The sequence below is a fragment of the Oratosquilla oratoria genome, chromosome 21 (genome assembly GCF_046742065.1).
Source record: "Oratosquilla oratoria isolate Oo_2021 chromosome 21, ASM4674206v1, whole genome shotgun sequence".
Lineage (NCBI taxonomy): Eukaryota > Metazoa > Arthropoda > Malacostraca > Stomatopoda > Squillidae > Oratosquilla > Oratosquilla oratoria.
This window is the reverse complement of record NC_134797.1, coordinates 59,454,498-59,477,906: the sequence shown is the minus strand read 5'-3', so window position 1 is coordinate 59,477,906 and position 23,409 is coordinate 59,454,498. Positions and strand designations below refer to the sequence as shown.

Sequence of the window (23,409 nt, the reverse complement as noted above, 5' to 3'; positions counted from 1 at the left end):
TTTGCTCACACATACTACCTCACCCCCCATCCCCCCGCCCATTCCACCTCATGCAATCACAACATCATCCATATACAACCATTCTCCATTCACCCCTGTCTTCTGTCCTCTCCCGTCCTTCATAATAAAAGTAATGCTTGTAATAAGAGTAATAATTTTTATTTTCAGAGATGTCATCAGTGGTGATGCTATGCTGAACTGCCTTTTTGATGGAGATGATGGAACAACATCACCAAACCCAGCAACAATTTATCAGTTGCAGAGGACAAGAATTAACCTCAAAGACTACCTGTCCACTGTAGGGCGTCCCTATCTTTGGGCACAAACACTTGCGGGACTTGTTTTCACTCCAGCCAAAAACAAAGGAGGTGCAGAAGACCTTGTGGAAGGGGTATGAATTAATTTGCTGTGTTTATCGATGAAGGTTTAAAAGAAATGGAATTCTGTCATATTTATTTTATTCAGTTATTTTTATGTGTTTATAGTTTTATCACCTGAAAAGCCTCCATTTGAAGTAAGCACTCAGTCACATCATCTCAAACATGTTTAAATTTCATTGTATGGGAGGTCATGATAATAATAATACATACACCACGGGCTTTTTCCCCCTTACAAGGGAGGTAGCCAAAGTCATACAGACATACCAAAGGCTTTTTCCCCTTACATAGGGGGTAGCCAAAAAGAAAAAGGCATAGAAACCTCTCCCACCCATTCCATTTCCTATATATTCCACTCCCCTCCACCCTCCTCCCTCCCTCTTATCTTGGCACCTCCTGGATGATGGGTCATCCCTGCATCCTGTCCACTGCCCTGGGTCAGAAGCAGTGTCACAAGACACAGCACATCCACACCAAGGCCGCTTCATAAATTCAGTGACCCCCCTCTTCGTCCCCTCATGCAGGAAAGGAGAAAACTGGGAGAAATCCATTCGGGCTGCGTCAAATTATTTCTCATACATACTTCCTCACCCCCCATCCCCCACCCACTCCCCCTCATGCATCACAGCATCATCTATACACAACCCCTCTCCATTCACCCCTATCTTCTGTCCTCTCCCATCCTTCCTCCACAGACATTCCTCTCTTTTGTAATGCCCCTTTCACCCCATCCATCCATCTCATCCTAGGACACCTCATATTCACTCCTTCCACCTCTGCCTTCCACACTTCTTTTACTAATCTTTCTTCACTCATTCTTTCCATGTGTTCAAGCCATCCTAATACTCTTGTAGCCAAAGTCAAAATCCGCTCCCACCCATTTCATCCCCTCATACTCCACTCCCATTCATCAGCCCTCCCTCCCTCTTTTCTTGGCTCCTCCTGGATGACGGGTCATCCCTGCATCTCGCCCATTGCCCTGGGTCAGAAGCATTGCAGCAAGACACAGCACATCCACAGCAAGGCTGCTTCATTTAATTGGTGACCCCCCTTCTCTGTCCCCTCATGCAGAAAAAGAGAAGACGAGAAGAAATCCCACTGGACTGCGTCAGAATATCATTCATACATAACCACTCCATACCCACTCCCTTCCTTGCCATAATGATGATAATGATATTAATAGGAATATTAGTGACAATAATGGTAATAGAATTAATGTTATACTGAATATGGTCATTTTTAACTTCAAGGACTTCAGTATATGCATTTAATTTAATCCACTGCAGGAAGGATCAAGCAATCATTGTGTGACAGCAGTTCCTCCACCATCGACAGAGCAAGTCTGCTCTCAGCTAAGTGCCGAACACATGCACATTACTATCAAGTCCATCAGGAGACGTCTGCAATCCAGGGTTGCACTACAAACCCAGCTCCTTGCCCTGGAAGGTGCAAATTCCACTAGGTGAGATGGCCAGCTAATCCATTCTTTTTCCAGGTTTCCACCCAAATACAGGTAATCCTTTCCCCCATCATAGTTTGTGGTTCTTTGTCACACATATATACATACATATACATATACCAATGGCTTTTTCCCCCCCTTACAAAGGAAGTAGCAAAAAAAAAAAAAAAAAAAAAGTCATAAGATCCAGTCCCACCCATTTCATCCTCACATATTCCATTCCCATTCATCCCCCTCCCACATACATAAACCAAGTGGTTTTTCCCCATTACAAGGGGGTAGCCAAAGTCAAAAGGTATAAATCTACTGCCACCCATTTCATGGAAACAAGTTGAGAAAGACCACATGTCTAAAGAATATGAAGAAATAGTTTTCCATATAGAAGCATAAATATTTGGAATTTCTTAGAAGGTTATATAGCTCAAGCTGGAACAATACATGAATTCAAATCTAAATATACATTCAAATCTAAATTTATGTACATATAGCAAAGGGTTTTTCCCCCTTACAAGGGAGGTAGCCAAAAAACAAAGGCATAAAAACTACTCCCACCCATTCTATCCCTAACATACTCCACTCCCCTCCACCCTCTTCCCTCCCTCTTATCTTGGCACCTCCTGGATGATGGGTCATCCCTGCATATTGCCCACTGCCCTGGGTCAGAAGCAGTGTCACAAGACACAGCACATCCACAGCTGTGGATGCAGATAATAAGTAGCTTATATTTGAGAAATGTATGACTGTGACTGGAGTTTGAATGTGTTTGAGATGAGGTGTCTGAGAAGTATGATGGGGGTTACTAGGCAAGATAGAGTGAGAAATGAGGAGATGAGGAGGAGAACAGGGGTGGAAAGGGATTTGGGAGAATGGGTTGATGAAAGAGTATTAGGATGGTTTGGACACATGGAAAGAATGAGTGAAGAAAGACTAACAAAAGAGGTATGGAAGGCAGATGTGGAGGGAGTGAACATGGGGGACGTCCTAGGATGAGGTGGATGGATGGGGTGAAGGGGGCTTTGGGGAAGAGGGGAATGTCTGTTGAGGAAGGACGGGAGAGGACAGAAGACGGGGTGAATGGAGAATGGTTGTATATGGATGATGTGATGCATGAGGTGGAATGGGCGGGGGGATGGGGGGTGAGGTAGTATGTGTGAGCAAAATTTGACGCAGCCTGAAGGGATTTCTCCCCGTCTTCTCCTTTTCTGCATGGGGGGACGGAGAGGGGGGGGTCGCCGATTTAATGAAGTGGCCTTGTTGTGGATGTGCTGTGTCTTGCGACACTGCTTCTGACCCAGGGCAGTGGACAAGGTGCAGGGATGACCCGTCATCCAAGTGCTAAGATAAGAGGGAGGATGGAGGGGTGTGGAGTGTATTCAGGGATGGAATGGGTGGGAATGATTTTATGCCTTTTCCTTTTTGGCTACCTCCCTTGTAAGAAGGAAAAGGCCTTGGTATATGCATGTATGACTGACAGAATGAATACAGTGTTGCATGTAATAAAGTCTTGAAATCATTTCCCTCGCCCTTGTTGCAGTGCAATTCCAGTCCCTGGAGATTTTATAAGGCAGCATTTCCCTGGGAAAGTGTGCTCAGATCTTCGTTCCTGGCAGCAGATTACCTGGAGTGATTACGAGTCTTTACCATCTACACAGATGCTGAGGGAAGCCTTTATAGTTACTCCTCAGCATTTATTCTTCAAAGCAGTATTTGAAAGGAAACATGGTATGTATTATTCTTCCTTTTTCCTGTTGTATTCTCTCACTTTAATCAGGACAAATATGTACTTGGACTGTTGGGGCAAGTTGCACTTACTGCTGGGAATTGGAGAGAATTGTGGGATTCGAACCCACTCCTTAAGTGAATGTGATACCAGCACCCTTTGGATTACACCACCAGTGCATATATAGGAGAAATGATTATGATGATATGGTTCAACATCACGAACTCCCTCCTATTGGAAGGCTAGGACGATGCCCCTCACAGAGGACTGTGGTGCTTGAAATTTAATGAACCATGCCCTTGGTTCAGCTGTGCCGGTAGCAGGATTTGAACTGCCATCCCTTCAACCTTAGCTGCAAGTAGCAATGCCCTAACCCGCTCTGCCAGAGGAATGGATATAAAAAAATAGATAAAAATAAAATACATACATATACCAAAGGCTTTTTTCCCCTTACAATGGAGGTAGCCAGAAAACAAAGGCATAAAAACCATTCCCACCCATTCCACTCCCCTCCACCCTCTACCCTCCCTTGGCACCTCCTGGATGACAGGTCATTCCTGCATCTTGTCCACTGCCCTGGGTCATAAAATAAAATGAATAAAATTATATACATACATACATATATCAAGGCCTTTTTCTCCCTTACAAGGGAGGCAGCCAAAAAACAAAGGCATAAAAATCATTCCCACCCACTCCATCTCCAATACACTCCACTCCCCTCCACCCTCCCTCTTATCTTGGCACCTTCTGGATGACGGGTCATCACTGCATCTTGTCCACTGCCCTGGGTCAGAGGCAGTGTCGCAAGACACAGCACATCCACAGTAAGGCCGCTTCATTAAATTGGCGACCCCCCTCTCTGTCCCCTCAAGCAGAAAAGGAGAAGACAGTGAGAAATCCCTTCAGGCTGTGTCACATTTTCTCACACATACTACCTCACCCCCATCCCCCCACCCATTCCACCTCATGCATCTCAACATCATCCATATACAACCATCCTCCATTCAACCCTGTCCTCTGTCCTCTCCCATCCTTCCTCAACAGACACTCCCCTCCTCCCCAAAGCCCCACCTCACCCTATCCATCCATCTCATTCTAGGTCGCGCCCCCATGTTCACCCCCTCCACATCCGCCCTCCACACCTCCCTTACCAGTCTTTCCCCACCCACCTCCTCCATGTGTCCAAACCATCCCAACACTCTTTCATCTACCCTATCTCCCAACTCCCTTACCACCCCCATCCTCCTCCTCACCTCCTCACTTCCCACTCCATCCAGCCCAGCAACCCCTATCACACTTCTCAGACACCTCATCTCAACACATTCAAACTCCTTCTCTCTTCCTCTCTTATGTTCCTTGCTTCAGCCCCACACAGTGCTGTTGGCACAATCACTCCTTCATACAATCTTCTCCTAGCATCCATTCCCAAATGTCTATTTCTCATTACACTTTTCAATCCACCAAGGCACCCACCCACCTCTCTTAATCCACACTCCACCTTCACCTCCACTCCTCCCCCTCCTGTCACATTCACACCCAAGTATTAAAATAAATAAAATTAAAATAAAATAGAATAAATAGAATGAATAAATAAATAAATGCAAGATGAGGGAAGGTGAGGAGCCAACGCTAGGAGGTGGGAAGCCGTGGCCAAAGCCATTACCATTGCCCTATACATTTGGACTGCTGGGGCAAGTAACAATCACTATTGGGAATCGGAGGAGTGTGGGATTGGAATTCACAACTGAGTGACATTGTGGTCACTCAGTACCAAAGAGAATATAAAGAAAGTTGAAAGAATCCAGAGAGCAACCACGAAAATGGCCCCAGCACTTTCAGACTTGTCATATGAAGAGAGACTGGCTAAATTGAAGTTACCGACTTCAGAACAAAGAAGAGAGAGAGGTGACCTACTAACCATCTATAGAATCATGAAAGGCACAGAAATACTTGATAGAGAGGACTTACTATATTGGGGTAAGAGAAACACAAGAGGACATGGAAAGAAACTCAAAAAGGATAGTTATAGAAGAGATTTAAAGAAAAATAGTTTTCCACACAGTGGTGGACACTTGGAACAAACTGGATGAAACAATAATGTGTGCAAAAACCATACACAAATTTAAGAGCAAACTAGACACTGCGAGATACAAAGGCAGGACACCATGAGCGTAGCTCCCCTTCCCATAAGATACAGCTAGGTAAATACAAGACCAGTATGCTTCCAGTTACACCACCATTGCATAAAATGAGAAAAACCAACTGAAAAGTGTATGTGTTCACTTATTTTTAATATACAGGATAAGAACTATGCTGATGGAGTCCTGTCTGCTTTTATTGGTCAGACTTAACTGTAAATTCACTCATGTTACTTAAATATCTTTTTTTCTTCCATGTTATTCCATGTACTATTTTATGGCAGGGCAGATATTGTCTGAATTTTTATTATTTTTTTATTATTATTTTTTATTGGTTTATTTGGGCAGTGGACAGGATGCAGGGATGGCCCGTAATCCAGGAGGTGCCAAGATAAGAGGGAGGGTGGAGGGGAGTGGAATATATAGGAAATGGAATGGGTGGGAGAGGTTTCTATGCATTTTTCTTTTTGGCTACCCTCCCGTGTAGGGGGAAAAGGCCTTTGGTATATGTATGTATTTATTTTTTTTAAGAGATGTTTTGGAAAAAAGAAAAAGAATGTTGACATGATAAGACAGATAGAGCACGTGGATATGTGTTAATGAGGTTATGAGAGAGAGAGTGACAGTATTTCAAGTTATTGAACGCAGAGGAGGGTAGGGAGGGATTGATTGTGGTGGTTCAGGGAAGTGATAAGAAAATGACTGAACATAAGAATGGGGAAGACTGCAAGGTCCATTACCACCTATCATCCCTATCGATAAAGTTATCTAATCTTTAAAACCAACAAGTTCTTTCAGTACTCGGTACATGGTTACTAAATCTATTTCATTTGTTAACCACTCTGTTGGGAAATCTGCTTTTGCCCATTTCCTTCTTAAACCTAAATTTGTCCAATTTAACCACTTCGGTACGATGGCACCTATGTAGGCGTTATGAGGCGCAAGTGGATATATGAGGATGCTAGCGTTGGCGTCTTGATTATATATATATTTTTTATAGTTTTTGTTGTTCCCTAGACTGTCCGAGCAGTCCCGTTTTCCCAAGGAATGCCGTGGCCAAAACGGGGTTTACTTACAAATCCTTTATGGAGTGTTGTTTGTGTGCATGATTGTGTATAATGCAGTCTTCCATGACATGTTGAATAGTATGGAGTGAAGTGTTACATCCTGGGCATTTGTCCACAATGCATTCATCCAGTCTCTTCTGGTAGCTTGGAAGGGCTGGGTGGTGTCCGCATCGCAGTCTGGCCAGGGAGGAAAGAGGGTGGAGGGAAGTTGAATATGATGGGGATGAATGGGTGGGAGTGGTTTTTATGCCTTTGTTTTTTGACTGCCTCCCTTATAAGGGGGAAAGGAGCCTTTGATATATGTATGTATATGAGTTACCCCTGGATTCTGTGAACTGTTTTGTTCACGTATTCTGTGATTATTATTACTCAGAGTAAAAGATAGAGTAGTACAGTGATGACTTTATATTTTATAATATTAGTGTGATGCATCGTTCATATGACAGCTGATGCTGTGCAAGAGAATTGGACCTGTACTGAAGTGGTTAAATCCATGAATTATGCCCTGCTGTCTTAATATGATGACCTTGCTTGTATCACTCCTGTTGTAGCCCTTGACCTAGCTGAATACTCTATTAGATCACCCTGCACTTGTTTTTCCAGTGTGTAAGTTACCCCGTCTGGGGTATTGGCTGCTTGTTATTGTGGCAAAGTAGCATGCAGTTGATACTTGAGGGTCTATATGGGGTGCCCCTACGGACCAGAGCCACACATCATTTTGTCTATGATAGAGGAAAACTCTTCATAGAGAAATGATGGCACTTTTATACTACGACTGTCCCTCCGTTATGCTGTCCCCCAACCCCTTGCTGCTGTCCTGTACCATTTCTCTGAGTATTCATTTTCTGCTGTGGGGGAATTCCCTGTGGTGGGGGAAAAGAATACTGCCACCAAGTATTTCCACTTGGATCGTAAGAGGCAATAAGAAAGGGACGGGGAGTGGGACTAGGCATCCTTCTCCTTGTAGCCCCACAGGGGACATTCCTAAACGAAAAAGTAAAGGCATAAGAGGGTCTGGGAGTTTTCCGACCTTTTTCCGATCTTTTAATGTGCGTGGATGTGGTACAGATGATAGTAAGAGGGAAGAGATAGGTAGTATGTTTGTGAGAAGAAAGATGGATGTGTTGGTTTTGAGTGAAACTAAGTTGAAAGGGAAGGGTGAGTGTAAGTTAGGGAGTGTAAGTGGGAGGTTATCAGGAGTGAAGAGAGGGCGAGGGAGGGAAGGGGTGGCTATTCTAGTAAGTGAAGAGATAGGTAAACGTGTAGTGGAGTGGAAGGAGGTTTCCTCAAGGATAATGTGGATGAAGGTGAAACTGGGAAAGGAGATGTGGGTCTTTGTAAGTGCATATGGGCCTGACAGTGAGAAGAGTGTAGAAGAAAGGGAGGCCTTTTGGATAGATTTAAAAGAGTGCATAGAGGATTTAGGGAGAAATGTCAATGTAATAGTACTGGGAGACCTTAATGGTAGGGTAGGAAATGGTCCAATTGATGGAGTGGTTGGGAAATGTGGAGTTCCAGGAAAGAATCGTAGTGGAGAGTTGATGGTGGAAATGTGTCTAGAAAGAGAGTTGATGATAGCAAATACAGTGTTTCGGAAGAAACTCAAGAATAAGTACACATGGGAGAGGGTGGTGGATGGAAGGGTGGTAGATAGAGCGTTGATGGATTATGTAGTGGTAAATAGGACTATGATAGGAAGAGTTAAGGATGTACATGTGCTAAGGGAAGAGGGTGGGGGAATATCAGATCATTTTTTGGTAGAAGGTAAGTTGAGAGTGGAGGATAGATGGAGAAAGAGGAATGAGACAAAAGGTAGGGAGGTGCTTAGAGTGAACTCTTTAAATGAAGAGGAAAAGGAGAAGGAGTACAAGAAGAAGCTGAAGGAGGAGTGGGAGGGAGTGAAGGATAGAGTAGAGCTAGGTGTGGAGGAGGAATAGGGATGGTTCAAGGAGGGAGTCACAAAGTGTGCAAGGATGGTGTGTGGAACAAGAAGGACAGGAGGAAATAGAAGGAAGGGTAGGGAATGGTGGGATGAGGAAACAAAGAAGATTTTAGAAGAGAAGAAGCGAGCTTTCACAGATTGGTTACAAAATAGGACGAGGGAGTCATATGAGAGGTACAAAGAAAAGAGAAGTAAAGCGAAAGGTATAGGAGGCAAAGAGGAGAGCAGATGTGAAGTGGGGTAAGAGTATGACAGAAAATTTTGAAAGTAATAAAAAGATGTTTTGGAAAGAAATTAAGAGAGGAAGAGGAGGCAAATCAAGTAGAGAAGAAAAGTTAAAAGGTGCAGATGGAGAGATGATAATGGAAGAGAAGGCAGTAAGGGGAAGATGGGCAGAATATTTTAGGGAGTTGCTAAATGTGAAGGAGGATAGGGAGGGAAAGATAGTTGCAGTGGGAAATGCTAAGAAAATGAGAGTGATGAGTGAGGAAAATGGAGGAGAAATAAGGAAGGATGAAGTGAAGGCAGTTGTTAAGATGATGAAAGCAGGTAAGGCACCTGGTCTGGATGGATGCCATGCAGAATGTCTAAAAAAAGGAGGCACAGTGATGGTGGACTGCCTGGTGAGGTTATTTAATGTTTGCTGGAGAGAGGGTAGAGTGCCGGAGGACTGGAGGAATGCCTGTATAGTTCCACTTTACAAGGGAAAAGGGGACAAGTGTGAATGTAGTAGTTTCAGAGGGATTAGCTAAGTGTAGTTGGGAAAGCTTATGGGAGGATCTTGATTGAGAGAATTAGGAGAGGAACAGAGGGAGTAATTGGTGAGGAACAGTGTGGATTTAGGACAGGTAGAGGTTGTGTAGATCAGATCTTTGTGGTAAGACAAATATGTGAGAAAGCTATAGGAAAGGGGAAGGATGTTTTCTGTTTTTTTTATGGATCTGGAAAAAGTTTTCGATAGGGTAGACTGAAAGGCACTGTGGGAGGTACTGCAGATATATGGAATAGGAGGAAAGCTTCTAGGAGCTGTCAAGAGTTTTTATGAGAGTAGTAGAGCTTGTGTCAGGATTAGAAATGGAGAGAGTGAGTGGTTCAAGGTAAAGGTGGGACTTTGTCAAGGATGTGTTATGTCGCCCTGGCTGTTCAACTTATACATGGATGGGGTAGTGCGAGAGGTAAATGCAAGGGTAGTGGGTCAGGGGTTGGAGATGGTTAAAGAAAATGGAGAAAAGTGGGAGGTGAGCCAGCTGTTGTTTGCGGACGACACTGCGCTTGTGGCAGGATCGGAGGAGGGACTGAGGAAGTTGGTGACAGAGTTTGGGAGAGTATGTGATAGAAGAAAGCTAAAGATAAATGTGGGTAAAAGTAAGGTGATGAGATGGACAAGGGGTGAAAGTGGCAGTAGACTGGAAGTGAGCATTAAGGGAGAGCGACTGGAGGAAGTGGATAGTTTTAGATATTTGGGTGCAAATGTGGCAGGAAAAAGTGGAGTGAAGGTGGAGGTAGAATGTAGATTGAGAGAAGCGAGTAAATGCCTTGGTGGATTAAAAAGTGTAATGAGGAATAGACATTTGGGAATGGATGCTAAGAGGAGACTGTATGAAGGAGTGATTGTGCCAACAGCACTGTATGGGGCAGAAACATGGAACATAAGAGAGAAGGAGTTTGAATGTGTTTGAGATGAGGTGTCTGAGAAGTATGATGGGGGTTACTAGGCTAGATAAAGTGAGAAATGAGGAGAAGAACAGGGGTAGAAAGGGAGTTAGGAGATAGGGTTGATGAAAGAGTATTAGGATGGTTTGGACACATGTAAAGAATGAGTGAAGAAAGACTAGTAAAAGAGGTATGGAAGGCAGATGTGGAGGGAGTGAACATGAGGGGACGTCCTAGGATGAGGTGGATGGATGGGGTGAAGGTGGCTTTGGGGAAGAGGGGAATGTCTGTTGAGGAAGGACGGGAGAGGACAGAAGACGGGTGAATGGAGAATGGTTGTATATGGATGATGATGTGATGCATGAGGTGGAATGGGTGGGTGGATGGGGGGTGAGGTAGTATGTGTGAGCAAAATTTGACGTAGCCCGAAGGGATTTCTCCCCGTCTTCACCTTTAATGCATGGGGGGACGGATAGGGGGGGGGTCGCTGATTTAATGAAGCGGCCTTGCTATGGATGTGCTGTGTCTTGCGACACTGCTTCTGACCCAGGGCAGTGGACAAGGTGCAGGGATGACCCGTCATCCAGGAGGTGCTAATATAAGAGGGAGGGTGGAGTGTATTCAGGGATGGAATGGGTGGGAATGATTTTATGCCTTTTCCTTTTTGGCTACCTCCCTTGTAAGGGGGAAAAAGCCTTGGTATATGTATGTATGTAAGTTAAGTGAGTGGTGGGATGATGAAGCAAAGAATGTTGTAGAAAAGAAGAAACGAGCATTCACAGATTGGTTACAAAATAGGATGAGATAATCATACAAGAGGTACAAAGAAAAGAGAAGTAAAGCATAAGATAAAGGAGGAAAAAAGGAGAGCAGATGTGAAATGGGGTAAGAGTTTGAAAGAATTTTGAAAGTAATAAAAATATTTTGGAAGGAAATTAAGAGAGAAGGAAGCAAGTCTAGTAAAGAAGGAAAAGTAAAAGGTGCTGATGGAAAGATGGTAATGGAAGAGACAGCAGTAAGAGGAAGATGGGCAGAGTATTTTAGGGAGTTGTTAAATGTGGAGGAGGATAGGGAGGGAAAGGTAGTTGCAGTGGAATGTGCTAAGAAAATGATGGTGATGAATGAGGAAAATGGAGGAGAAATGAAAAAAGATCAGGTGAAAGAAGTTGTTAAAATTATGAGAGCAGGTAAGGCACCTGGGTTAGATGGGTGTCATGCAGAGTGTCTAAAACAGGGATGTACACTGATGGTGGACTGGCTGGTGAGGTTGTTTAATGTTTGTCTGAGAGGGTAGAATGCCGGAGGACTGGAAGAATGCATGTATACTTCCACTTTATAATGAAAAGGGGACAAGTGTGAGTGTAGTAGTTTAAGAGGGATCAGTTTTTTGACTGTAATTAGGAAGGCTTATGGGAGGGTTTTGATTAAGAGGATTAGGAGAGGAACAGAGGAAGTAATTGGTGAGGAACAGTGTGAGTTTAGGACAGGCAGGGGTTGTGTAGATCAGATTTTTGTGGTAAGACAGATATGTGAGAAAGCTATAGGAAAAGGTAAGGATGTTTTTTTTTGGCTTTTATGGATTTGGAAAAGGCTTATAACGGTAGATAGGAAGGCACTGTGGGAGGTATTGCAGATATGTGGGATAGGAGGAAAGCTTTTAGGAGCTTTCAAGAGTTTTTACGTGAGTAGTAGAGCTTGTGTTAGGATTAGAAATGGAGGGAGGGAGTGGTTTGATGTTAAGGTAGGACTTTGTCAGGAATGTGTTATGTTGCCCTGGTTGCTCAATTTATACATGGATGGGGTGGTGTGAGAGGTAAATGCAAGGGTAGTGGTTCATGGATTGGAGATGGTTAAAGAAAATGGAGAAAAGTGGGAGATAAGCCAGCTGTTGTTTGCAGATGACACTGCGCTTGTAGCAGGATCAGAGGAGTGAGTGAAGAAGTTAGTGACAGTTTGGGAAGGTGTGCGAAAGAAGGAAGTTGAAGATAAATGTGGGTAAAAGTAAGGTGATAAGATGTACAAGGGGAGAAAGTGGCAGCAGACTGGAAGTGAATATTAAGGGAGAGAGACTGGAGGAAATGGATAATTTTAGGTACTTGGGTGTGAATGTGGCAGGAAAGGGAGGAGTGGAGGTGGATGTAGAATGTAGACTGAGAGAAGCAAGTAAATGCCTTAGTGGATTGAAAAGTATAATGAGAAATAGACATTTGGAAATGGATGCTAAGAGGAGACTGTATGAAGGAGTGATTGTGCTGACAGCACTGTACAGCGAAGAAACATGGAACATAAGAGAGGAGGAGTTTGAATATGTTTGAGATAAGGTGCCTGAGAAGTATGATGGGGGTTACTAGGCTGGATAGAGTGAGAAATGAGGTGAGGAAGAGAACAGGGGTGGAAAGGGAGTTGGGAGATAGGGTTGACAAAAGAGTATTAGGATGGTTTGGACACATGTAAAGAATGATTGAAGAAAGACTAGTAAAAGAGGTGTGGAAGGCAGAGGTGGAAGGAGTGAACATGAGAGGTTGACCTAGGATGAGATGGATGGATGGGGTAAAAGGGGCTTTGGGAAAGAGGGGAATGTCTGTTGAGGAAGGACAGGAGAGGACAGAAGATAGGGCTGAATGGAGAATGGTTGTATATGGGTGATGCTGTGATGCATGAGGTGGAATGGGTAGGGGATGGAGGGTGAGGGAGTATGTGTGAGAAATAATTTGACGCAGCCCAAAGGGATTTCTCCCCATCGTCTCCTTTTCTGCATGAGGGGACAGAGAGGGGGTCACTGTTTTAATGAAGTGGCCTTGCTGTGGATGTGCTGTGTCTTGTGACACTGCTTCTGACCCAGGGCATTGGGTGAGATGCAGGGATGACCCGTCATCCAGTAGGTGTCAAGATAAGAGGGTGGAGGGAAGTGGAGTGTGATAGGAATGGAATGGGTTGGAGTGGTTTCTATGCCTTTGTCTTTTGGCTATCTCCCTTATAATGGAAAAAAACTTTGGTATAAGTAAGCGGGTAGTGGAGTGGAAGGAGGTTTCATCAAGGTTGATGTAGATGAAGGTGAAGCTGGGAAGGGAGATGTGGGTTTTTGTAAGTGTGTATGGACCTGGTAGTGAGAAGAGCGTAGAGGAAAGGGAGGCTTTTTGGGTAGATATAAATGAGTGTATAGAGGGATTAGGGAGGAATGCTAGGGTAGGAAATGAGCCTATAGACGGAGTGATTGGGAAGTATGGAGTTCCCAGTAAAAATCGTAGTGGAGAAATGATGGTGGAGATATGTCTTGAAAGAGAGTTGATGATAGCTAATACAGTATTTAAGAAGTCAAGCATAAGTACACATGGGAGAGAGTGGTGGATGGAAGGGTGGCAGATAGAGCATTAATGGACTATATAGTGGTGACCAGGAGTATGGTAGGAAGAGTTAAGGGGGTTGCCTCTCATTTCGGTGAAAAATATTCGATTTTGTCAAACTTCGTGTGTGGACTGGTGTGGTGTCTGCAGGACTGGTTTCCAGACGTATAATGCCACCCTTCTCAGGTAATGGCGGGTTTAAAGGGCCAGAGATTTAAAGGTCCGCCCATCAGCCACGCCCCTTTCTTTGCTATGGTTTGTTTTCCTTGTAAATTTTTTTTTTTTTTTTTTTTTTTTTTAATACTCTGATATTGTTGTACGATAGGTTAGGCAGCAGTCACCACACACAGTGCGATCGAAAAAGGGTTCAGCGTATGCGTGCGTCATTTCTCCACGTGCTATCCTGTTTTATACATTTCTTGTTTATAAATTCACTACTCCATAACTAAATATGTCAGATGTGATAGTTGCTGAAGTATTTTGCTCTATTCTGAACCTGAGAAGTGCAAGAATACTCACCTTAGCAAAGGGATTGTAATGCATGTGTACCATTCATTATGTGAAGGATATGGAAGGTTAGGATTGTCACGATTCTCAGCTGGCATGGGTAGAAAAGAAATGTAATGAACATCTGCTGCTTACTTCCCAGAAATGGTCAAAGGATTATGTAAGTAGATATGTGCATTTGATACTCTTTGGAGGCACTATTATGGAGTAGTGAATATATAAACATAAAAATGCTATTTTCTCAAAACTAGTTTTTTTGCACAAAAGTAACTATAACTTCGTGTGTAAATAAGCAATTTTGATCATTCTTGTTGGAAAATGATCATGATACTTATATCTAACAAAACTAGTAAATTCATTCTTAACCTACTTGTTATATATTTTTGACAATTTTTTAAAGTTGTGATTTTATGGTTTTTTGATTTTTTTATATAATTTGCTGTAGTTTAGGTACATCTGGATGTCTACTAACTGTACACCAAAGGAAATCATTATTCTCCTCAGACTTTTGGAAAAATAAACTTTATTTAAAAAATAACTCAAAATTGCAAGTAAATCGTCTGTTGTGTAAATTTTTTTTAATGGATTTCAATGAAATTTCTGTCACAGATGCATCCCATGTCCCTGCACATTGTGTTAAATTTCCATTGTCTTACACAAAAGAATAAGGTTGGGAGGACCAGAAATGCATAATCTGATCGAGCGAATCACCGAAATGAGAGTTAACCCCCTTAAGGATGTACATGTTCTAAGGGGAGAGAGCGGGGAATATCAGATCATTTCCTGGTGGAAGGTAAAATGAAAGTGGAGAATAGGTGGAGAAAGAGGAAAAGGACAGAAGGTAGGGAGGTATTTAGAGTGAACTGCTTAAATGAGGAAAAAAAGGAGAGTGAGTTTAAGAAGAAACTGAAAGAGGAGTGGGAGGGAGTAAAGGATAGAGTAGAACTAGGAGTGGAGGAGGGATGGGGATGGTTCAAGGTGGAGGTCATAAGATGTACAAAGATGGTGTGTGGAACAAGGAGGGGGGGAGGAAAAAGAAGGAAGGTTAGTGAGTGGTGGGATGAGGAAGCAAAGAAATGTGTAGAAGAAAAGAAGCAGGCATTCATAGATTGGCTGCAAATTAGGACGAGGGAATTGTATGAGAGGTACAAAGTATAGAGAAAGGAAGTTAAGCATAAGATAAAGGAAGCAAAGAGGAGAGCAGATGTGAAATGGGGTAAGAGTATGACAGAAAATTTTGAAAGCAATAAAAAGATGTTTTGGAAGGAAATTAAAAAAGAAAAAGGAGGCGAATCAAGTAGAGAGGAAAAGGTAAAAGGTGCATATGGAGAGATGATAATGGAAGAGAAGGCAGTGAGAGGAAGGTGGGCAGAGTATTTTAGGGAGTTACTAAATGTGAAGGAGGATAGGGAGGGAAAGGTAGTTGCAGTGGGAAGCGCTAAGAAAATGAGTGTGATGAGTGAGGAAAATGGAGGAGAAATAGGGAAGGATGAAGTGAAAGCAGCTGTTAAGATGATGAGAGCAGGTAAGGCACCTGGTCTGGATGGATGCCATGCAGAATGTCTGAAGAAAGGAGGTATAGTTATGGTGGACTGGCTGGTGAGGTTGTTTAATGATTGTTTGAGAGAGGGTAGAGTGCCGGAGGACCGGTGGAGTGCCTGTATAGTTCCGCTTTACAAGGGAAAGGGGGACAAGTGTGAGTATAGTAGTTTCAGAGGGATCAGCTTGTTGAGTGTAATTGGGAAGGTGTATGGGAGGGTCTTGATTGAGAGGATTAGGAGAGGAACAGAGGGAGTAATTGGTGAGTAACAGTGCGGGTTTAGGACAGGTAGGGATTGTGTAGATCAGATCTTTGTGGTAAGACAAATATGTGAGAAAGCTATAGGAAAAGGTAAGGATGTTTTTTGGGCTTTTATGGATCTGGAAAAGGCTTATGACAGGGTAGATAGGAAGGCACTGTGAGAGGTACTGCAGATATATGGGATAGGAGGAAAGCTGTTAAGAGCAGTCAAGAGTTTTTACGAGAGTAGTAGAGCTTGTGTTAGGATTAGAAATGGAGAGAGTGAATAGTTTGAGGTAAAGGTGGGACTTCGTCAAGGATGTATTATGTCACCCTGGCTGTTCAATCTTTACATGGATGGGGTAGTGCGAGAGGTGAATACAAGGGTAGTGGGTCAGGGGTTGGAGATGATTAAAGAAAATGGAGAAAAGTGGGAGGTGAGCCAGCTGTTGTTTGCTGACGACACTGCGCTTGTAGCAGGATCAGAGTTTGAGAAGGTGTGTGAAAGAAGGAAGCTGAAGATAAATGTGGGTAAAAGTAAGGTGATGAGATGTACAAGGGGAGAGAGTGACAGCAGGCTGGAAGTGAGCATTAAGGGTGAAAGACTAGAGGAAGTGGATATTTTTAGATATTTGGGTGCGAATGTGGCAGGAAAGGGAGGAGTGGGGGTGGAGGTAGAATGTAGATTGAGAGAAGTGAGTAAATGCCTTGGTGGATTGAAAAGTGTAATGAGAAATAGACATCTGGGAATGGATGCTAAGAGGAGGTTATATGAAGGAGTGATTGTACCAACAGCATTGTACGGGGCAGAAACATGGAACATGAGAGAGGAAGAGAGAAGGAGTTTGAATGTGTTTGAGATGAAATGTCTGAGAAGTATGATAGGGGTTACTAGGCTAGATAAAGTAAGAAATGAGGATGTGAGGAGGAGAACAGGGGTGGAAAGGGAACTGGGAGATAGGGTTGATGAAAGAGTATTTGGATGGTTTGGACACATGGAAAGAATGAGTGAAGAAAGATTAGTAAAAGAAGTATGGAAGGCAGAGGTGGAAGGAGTGAATATGAGGGGGCATCCTAGGATGAGATGGATGGATTGGGTGAAAGGGGCATTACAAAAGAGAAGAATGTCTGTAGAGGAAGGACGGGAGAGGACAGAAGATAGGGGTGAATGGAGAGGGGTTGTGTATAGATGATGCTATGATATCTCCCCGTCTTATCCTTTTCTGCATGAGGGGATGGAGAGAGGGGGTTGCCGAATTTATGAAGTGGCCTTGGTGTGGATGCGCTGTGTGTGAGAAGAAAATTGACGCAGCCCGAAGGGATGTCTCCCCGTCTTATCCTTTTCTGCATGAGGGGACGGAGAGAAGGGGTTGCCGAATTTATGAAGCGGCCTTGGTGTGGATGCGCTGTGTCTTGCGACACTGCTTCTGACCCAGGGCAATGGACAGGATGCAGGGATGACCTGTCATCCAGGAGGTGCCAAGATAAGAGGGAGGGAGGAGGGTGGAGGGGAGTGGAATATATAGGAAATGGAACAGGTGGGAGTGGTTTCTATGTCTTTTTCTTTGTGGCTGCCCCCCATGTAGGGGGAAAAAGCCTTTGGTATATGTATGTATGTAACAATTTCATTACTCTTGTTCTGTATTTCATATTTCTTCCAATATTTTATTTTTTACAGTTAAACTTGAGGCTTTTGCTGCCGTTTCCCCCAACCACCCTGTTGTTGCTCCTGTATTTTCACTGCGGCTTTTCTGGGACGGACAGCATGATTCAGCCACTGATCCACATATTCGGGTAATGTAGTTTAATTTCATTTAAAGTATTTTTATTATGTTCTTTATCAGTTCTCAGCATACAAGGGACTCCTAGAAGAAGGGCAGCAAAATTGCCCCTTTTGAAAATCTATCAACCTTTTCTACTCTTATCAGGTATTTCTTACACTGTGTCACACATAAGAGAGTTGACATTTAGCAATTGCTCCCCTCCCCTATTACGTTTAGCCAATGCCATTTTAACAGTCTGACGCTGACACAGTACAGAAAAGATTCCGAAGGGTCTTCGTCACCTTGAATGCTTTTTGTACCTCATGTTTTCCTATATCTTATCCTATCACAATAATTTTTGTACCTCCTCCCACTGTCATAGAAGTGGTAAAGGATGATTGTAAGGGAACTGCATAAAGGAGGAACAGCTGTAGAATAGATGTAGCATCATTTCTCTATGAGTAGATTTTGACTCAAAACTTAGACAAATGACATATAGCTCCAGTCTGTACAGGCACCACAAAACATTCCATAAAACACAGGCTGCATGTTACTATAAAGTAAGTTGTATATATTACCATAGAGTCAATATGCCAGTTTGGGGTAAATATAATTAGGTAAATACACCAAAACCCTTTTCCCTCTTGTAAGTGGTGTGGCAGAGGACTTTGTAGCATGGAATTTAATGAACCATGCCTAAGTTCAACTTTGCCAATGGCAGGATTCGAACCACCATCCCCTCAACCTTTGCCGCAAGTAACTACACCCTAACCTGCTCAGCCAGCGAGCTTCCCTAAAAGCTACAAAGTCCTCTGTGAGGGGCATCATCCTAGCCTTCCGATAGGGGGGAGTTTGTGACATTAAACCATATCATCATCATCAAGTGGTGTGGCTGAATCAATACACACTCACACCTCATACAAATTAAAACCTATTTAAGGCCTCTTTAATCTCAGGAACTCATGGGTGAAGGGTCATCCCTGATGTCTGCTACACTACTTTTGTTAAGGGCAAGATAAACAAGAGGGATGGTAGAAGAGGAAGAATAAGAGATGTACCTTAAGGATACTTGAAGTGGATGTTCTCTTGTTGGTTTTCCAGTGTATGAAAGACAACTAAATCAATCCCACTTCCATGTTTTGTAGTTATGTATGTTAGATAATCCAGTAGTTATTGGTGTATTAGTGACCTTGTCCATTGGAGAAGTGGGTTTGTTAAAAGAAAGGCAAATTAATTGATTCAATTTTCCTTTTTTTTTTCCTGTTCATACTAATGCAGCAAATGGAAGCAGAAGTGAATATCTACTGGAATGAACTGGTGTCCTCACACAATGACCGCTTGGAGCTCTTGCCTCTCCAGCTGTATCGAATTGCAATGTGTCTTGACCTGTATACAGAAGCCACCAGTGCACACATGGATGCTAATGGACCTGATGCAGAATTTCACAAAGAAAAAATATTCTTTAGGCCTGCCAGGTATGTTATTTAAGTTTATGCCATTAATTTCAAGTTTTATTCATGAAGCTTCAGGTAACTGTAAAACTGTGGACATGTTGCGAGAGAGATCCAAAACAGTGGCTTGATTGTATAAGTAGTGAAAGAGTGTGTATAAGACAAGGTTTTGCACACACACACATACATACTCAAAAATGATAACTACTGAAGATACCTGAAAAAGAACAGTTTCCCACACAGAATGATAGATATATGGAACAAATTGGATGAAAAAATAGTGTGTGCAAACACAATACAAGAATTTAAGAACAGACTTCATCTTTCGAGATACAAAAACCGGGTCACCATGAGCATAGCTCCCCTTCCTGTAAAATACAACTACATAAATATAACTAGGTAAATACAAATACCAAAGGCTTTTTTCCCCCTTACACAGGAGGTAGCCAAAAACAAAGGCAGTTTGCACACACACAGTGAGGAAAGTAGTAAGGGGTCCAAAATATGACTCAAGTGTTTTTGGAAGTAGTGAGTGGTAGTAAGTGAACTTATCTTATGCAAATTTGTAAGTGAACTTATTTTATGCAAATTTGGTTTAACATGACGGGTAGAGGTTGTGTAGATCAGATCTTTGTGGTAAGACAGATATGTGAGAAAGCTATAGGAAAGGGGAAGAATGTTTTTTGGGCTTTTATGGATCTGGAAAAGGCTTACGATAGGGTAGACATAAAGGCACTGTGGGAGGTTATGCTGATATACAGGATAGGAGGAATGGATGCTAAGAGGAGACTGTATGAAGGAGTGATTGTGCCAACAGCACTGTATGGGGCAGAAACATGGAACATAAGAGAGGAAGAGAGAAGGAGTTTGAATGTGTTTCAGATGAGGTGTCTGAGAAGTATGATGGGGGTTACTAGGCTAGATAGAGTGAGAAATGAGGAGGTGAGGAGGAGAACAGGGGTGGAAAGGGAGTTGGGAGATTGGGTTGATGAAAGAGTTTTAGGATGGTTTGGACACATGGAGAGAATGAGTGAAGAAAGACTAGTAAAAGAGGTATGGAAGGCAGATGTGGAGGGAGTGAACTTGAGGTGGACGTCCTAGGGTGAGGTGGATGGATGGGGTGAAGGGGGCTTTGGGGAAGAGGAGAATGTCTGTTGAGGAAGGATGGGAGAGGACAGAAGACAGTGGTGAATGGAGAATGGTTGTATATGGATGATGATGTGATGCATGAGGTGGAATGGGCAGGGGGATGGAGGGTGAGGTAGTATGTGTGAGCAAAATTTGACGCAGCCCGAAGGGATTTCTCCCCGTCTTCTCCTTTTATGCAATGGGGGGACGGAGAGGGGGTTGCTGATTTAATGAAGCGGCCTTGCTGTGGATGTGCTGTGTCTTGCGACACTGCTTCTGACCCAGGGCAGTGGACAAGGTGCAGGGATGACCCGTCATCCAGGAGGTGCTAAGATAAGAGGGAGGGTGGAGGGATGTGGAGTGTATTTAGGGATGGAATGGGTGGGAATGATTTTATGCCTTTTCCTTTTTGGCTACCCCCCTTGTAAAGGGGAAAAAGCCTTGGTATATGTATGTATGTATATGTATGGTACCTTTCAGGTGGGAAATAAATTGATTGATGCAATTTATTATTTTTACAATACTTCTTGATCCCTATCACATAAATTAAGAACTACCTATATATTATATAAAATAATTGCCCCAGGTGTCTCTTGCTGGGGACCCATGGTTCCCAAGTAATATGTAGGTGCACCTTTTTTGTTTTGTTGCGATAAATCTTTCCATTTACTTGGATTTGGAGGTTAATAATGAGATAGGTTTGTAGGATGTGGAGTTTTCTAGTGGTTTGTTGGGTATTGTAATTGTATGGGTATTGTATGTGTTTTTTCTAGATTTAATATTGTTGCACAACCAGGAGTTGTTGAATGTATCAGTCAAGGCCTAAGTTGTTTTAGATGGATATTCAATATCTTGTCAGGATTTTTGGTGTGATATTTTTTACATTTCTTTATTGCTCCCTCTACATTTGTGTAGGAGAATGGGGTGGGTGATGGGGGATGAGGAAGTATGTATGAGAAATAAATTGATGCAGCCCGAAGGGATTCTCCCCGTCTTCTCCTTTTCTGCATGAGGGGATGGAGAGGGGGTGGTCACTGAATTAATGAAGCAGCCTTGCTGTGGATGTGCTGTGTCTTGTGACACTGCTTCTGACCCAGGGCAGTGGACAAGATGCCTGGATGACCCGTCATCCAGGAGGTGCCAAGATAAGAGGGAGGGAAGAGGGTAGAGGGGAGTGAAGTATGTAGGGGATGGAATGGGTGGGAGTGGTTTCTATGCCTTTGTCTTTTGGCTACCTCCTGTGTTAGGGGGGGAAAAAGCCTTTGATATATGTATGTACATTTGTGTAAGAGAAAGGGGGATATGGCTTCTTTGTATATTGATGTTTTGTATATCTTAGTTATTTTCTTATTTTCTGAAGATGTAAGTATGAAACTTCATCTCAAGAAGTGTTTGGTAATGCTTTGCTGTTTTGGTGATGGTATTTTTCCATGGGTTAATCCAACTGCTTCATGGGTAGGGAATGGGGTTCAAATTTGAGTTTTTGATGGAGCTAAGAAAAGAGGGAAGGAGGGGTGGTGAATGGGAGTGGAGTATGTGGGGATGAAATTGGTGGGAGAGGATTTATGCCTTTTGACTTTGGCTATCTCCCTTGTAAGGGGGAAGAAGCACTTGGTATGCGTATAGTTAGCCACATTTGTATATTATTTGTTTTCCCCAGTTTTCCTTCATCTTGTTTTTTAGGTTTGTAATGTCTGTTTAGTTGTAGCAATTATTTTTATTCTCATGTTTTTTTTTTTTTTTTTTTTTTTGGGGGGGGGGTGGCTTCTTATTGTTAGATATATGGTAAGCACAAGGTTGTTCCTATACATACATGGAAACAGCCAATTTTTAAGAGTTATTTATACACATTTTTCAATATGATAATATACTGCACCTTGGTTAATTGATATTCTTATATTTTCCTTCTTCTCTTCTAGGGGTCCTGATCGAGCATACCCTTTCAAGTACCTTCCAAAGCTTGGGGTGTTCACACAGCGATAGACACCTAAGAGGAAAATATCAACTTCAAACATACATAAAAGTACCCTTCATATTATCTGTGTGGCCCATGAAGTTTGATGCAGTATGGTATGATATACCTAGCACATACAGTGTTTGTCAAGACATGTTAAATTTAAGATGTTTACAATATTGGTATTCGGAAGTAAATAAAAATCTTAAAATTTTGTCTTTTTTTTATATACATCCTTGGTTCTCCATTTTGTGTAGGTGTAAGTATTACACACGGGCAATGTGAAGCGTCAAGTGTGTTAAGTTGGTGTTAAGGTGCATGCTCTACATGCTGCTTAGTCATAAGTTGCATACACTGCCTGTAACTTCTTGCTTACAGTGCTGCTGCTGGATACCTTACCTTACCATTGTGCCATATCCTCTTGGACTTCGGCAACCATGGAGTGCCACCGTTCACGGTCCCTAGTTACTTGTAACATCTGTGCTGGTTTGAGTTGTTTTCCCGTCGCCCTCATCAGCCCGTCCATATACTTCTCCCTCTGCTTTCCTCTTGCTCTCCTTCCCTCCACCATTCCCGTCATCACCACCTCTTCCAACCCTTCCCTCCACATTATATGTCCTAAGAATCGCAACTGTCTTTTCCTTATTGTTGTCATCAATTCCCTATCTGTCTCCATTTCTCTCAATACTTCTTCATTTGTTTTCTTTGCTGTCCATGGTACTCTTAATAATCTTCTAAGATATTACTAGCACAGAATTGGGCAGGCCACAGAATCAAACTACCCTAGAGGCAACCATCAAACAGAAGACATTGAACACATCCTACAATGCCTGACACTATCTTTGAGAGACTACCAGTTATTTGGGAGGTGTGGGTCACCTATAAGAGAATGTCGAATCAACAGATTGTATGGTGACTGCATTTGAAGCAATTTTATTCTATCATTAAGCCTATTCTGTGTTGGTACATTTTTGTTGGGAGGTGGTCTGAGTAAATTATGGCTAGTATGGTCCTTGAATTTCTTGGCTGGGCTGATGTTTGAGGGAATCCAGTGGAGTGCAAAACTTGGCAACCTGTCTTGGAATGCTTGCTTTGTGATGTGTATGCATTTTTGTCCAGACAAGTT

The 23,409-nt window shown here is 42.8% G+C and overlaps 1 protein-coding gene across 1 annotated transcript in view; it reads left to right on the top strand.

The window, feature by feature from the left end:
* Positions 1-22,497, top strand: part of thoc5 (THO complex subunit 5) — a 53,291-nt gene extending 30,794 nt beyond the window's left edge. Inside the window, exons 10-15 of the mRNA XM_076205025.1 lie at positions 169-391; positions 1,664-1,839; positions 3,371-3,558; positions 17,666-17,781; positions 19,029-19,225; positions 22,249-22,497. Of these exons, the coding sequence (XP_076061140.1) occupies positions 169-391; positions 1,664-1,839; positions 3,371-3,558; positions 17,666-17,781; positions 19,029-19,225; positions 22,249-22,312 (964 nt within the window). The 3' untranslated portion in view covers positions 22,313-22,497. The remainder of the gene's footprint in view (positions 1-168; positions 392-1,663; positions 1,840-3,370; positions 3,559-17,665; positions 17,782-19,028; positions 19,226-22,248) is intronic.
* The last annotated feature ends 912 nt before the right edge of the window (positions 22,498-23,409 follow it).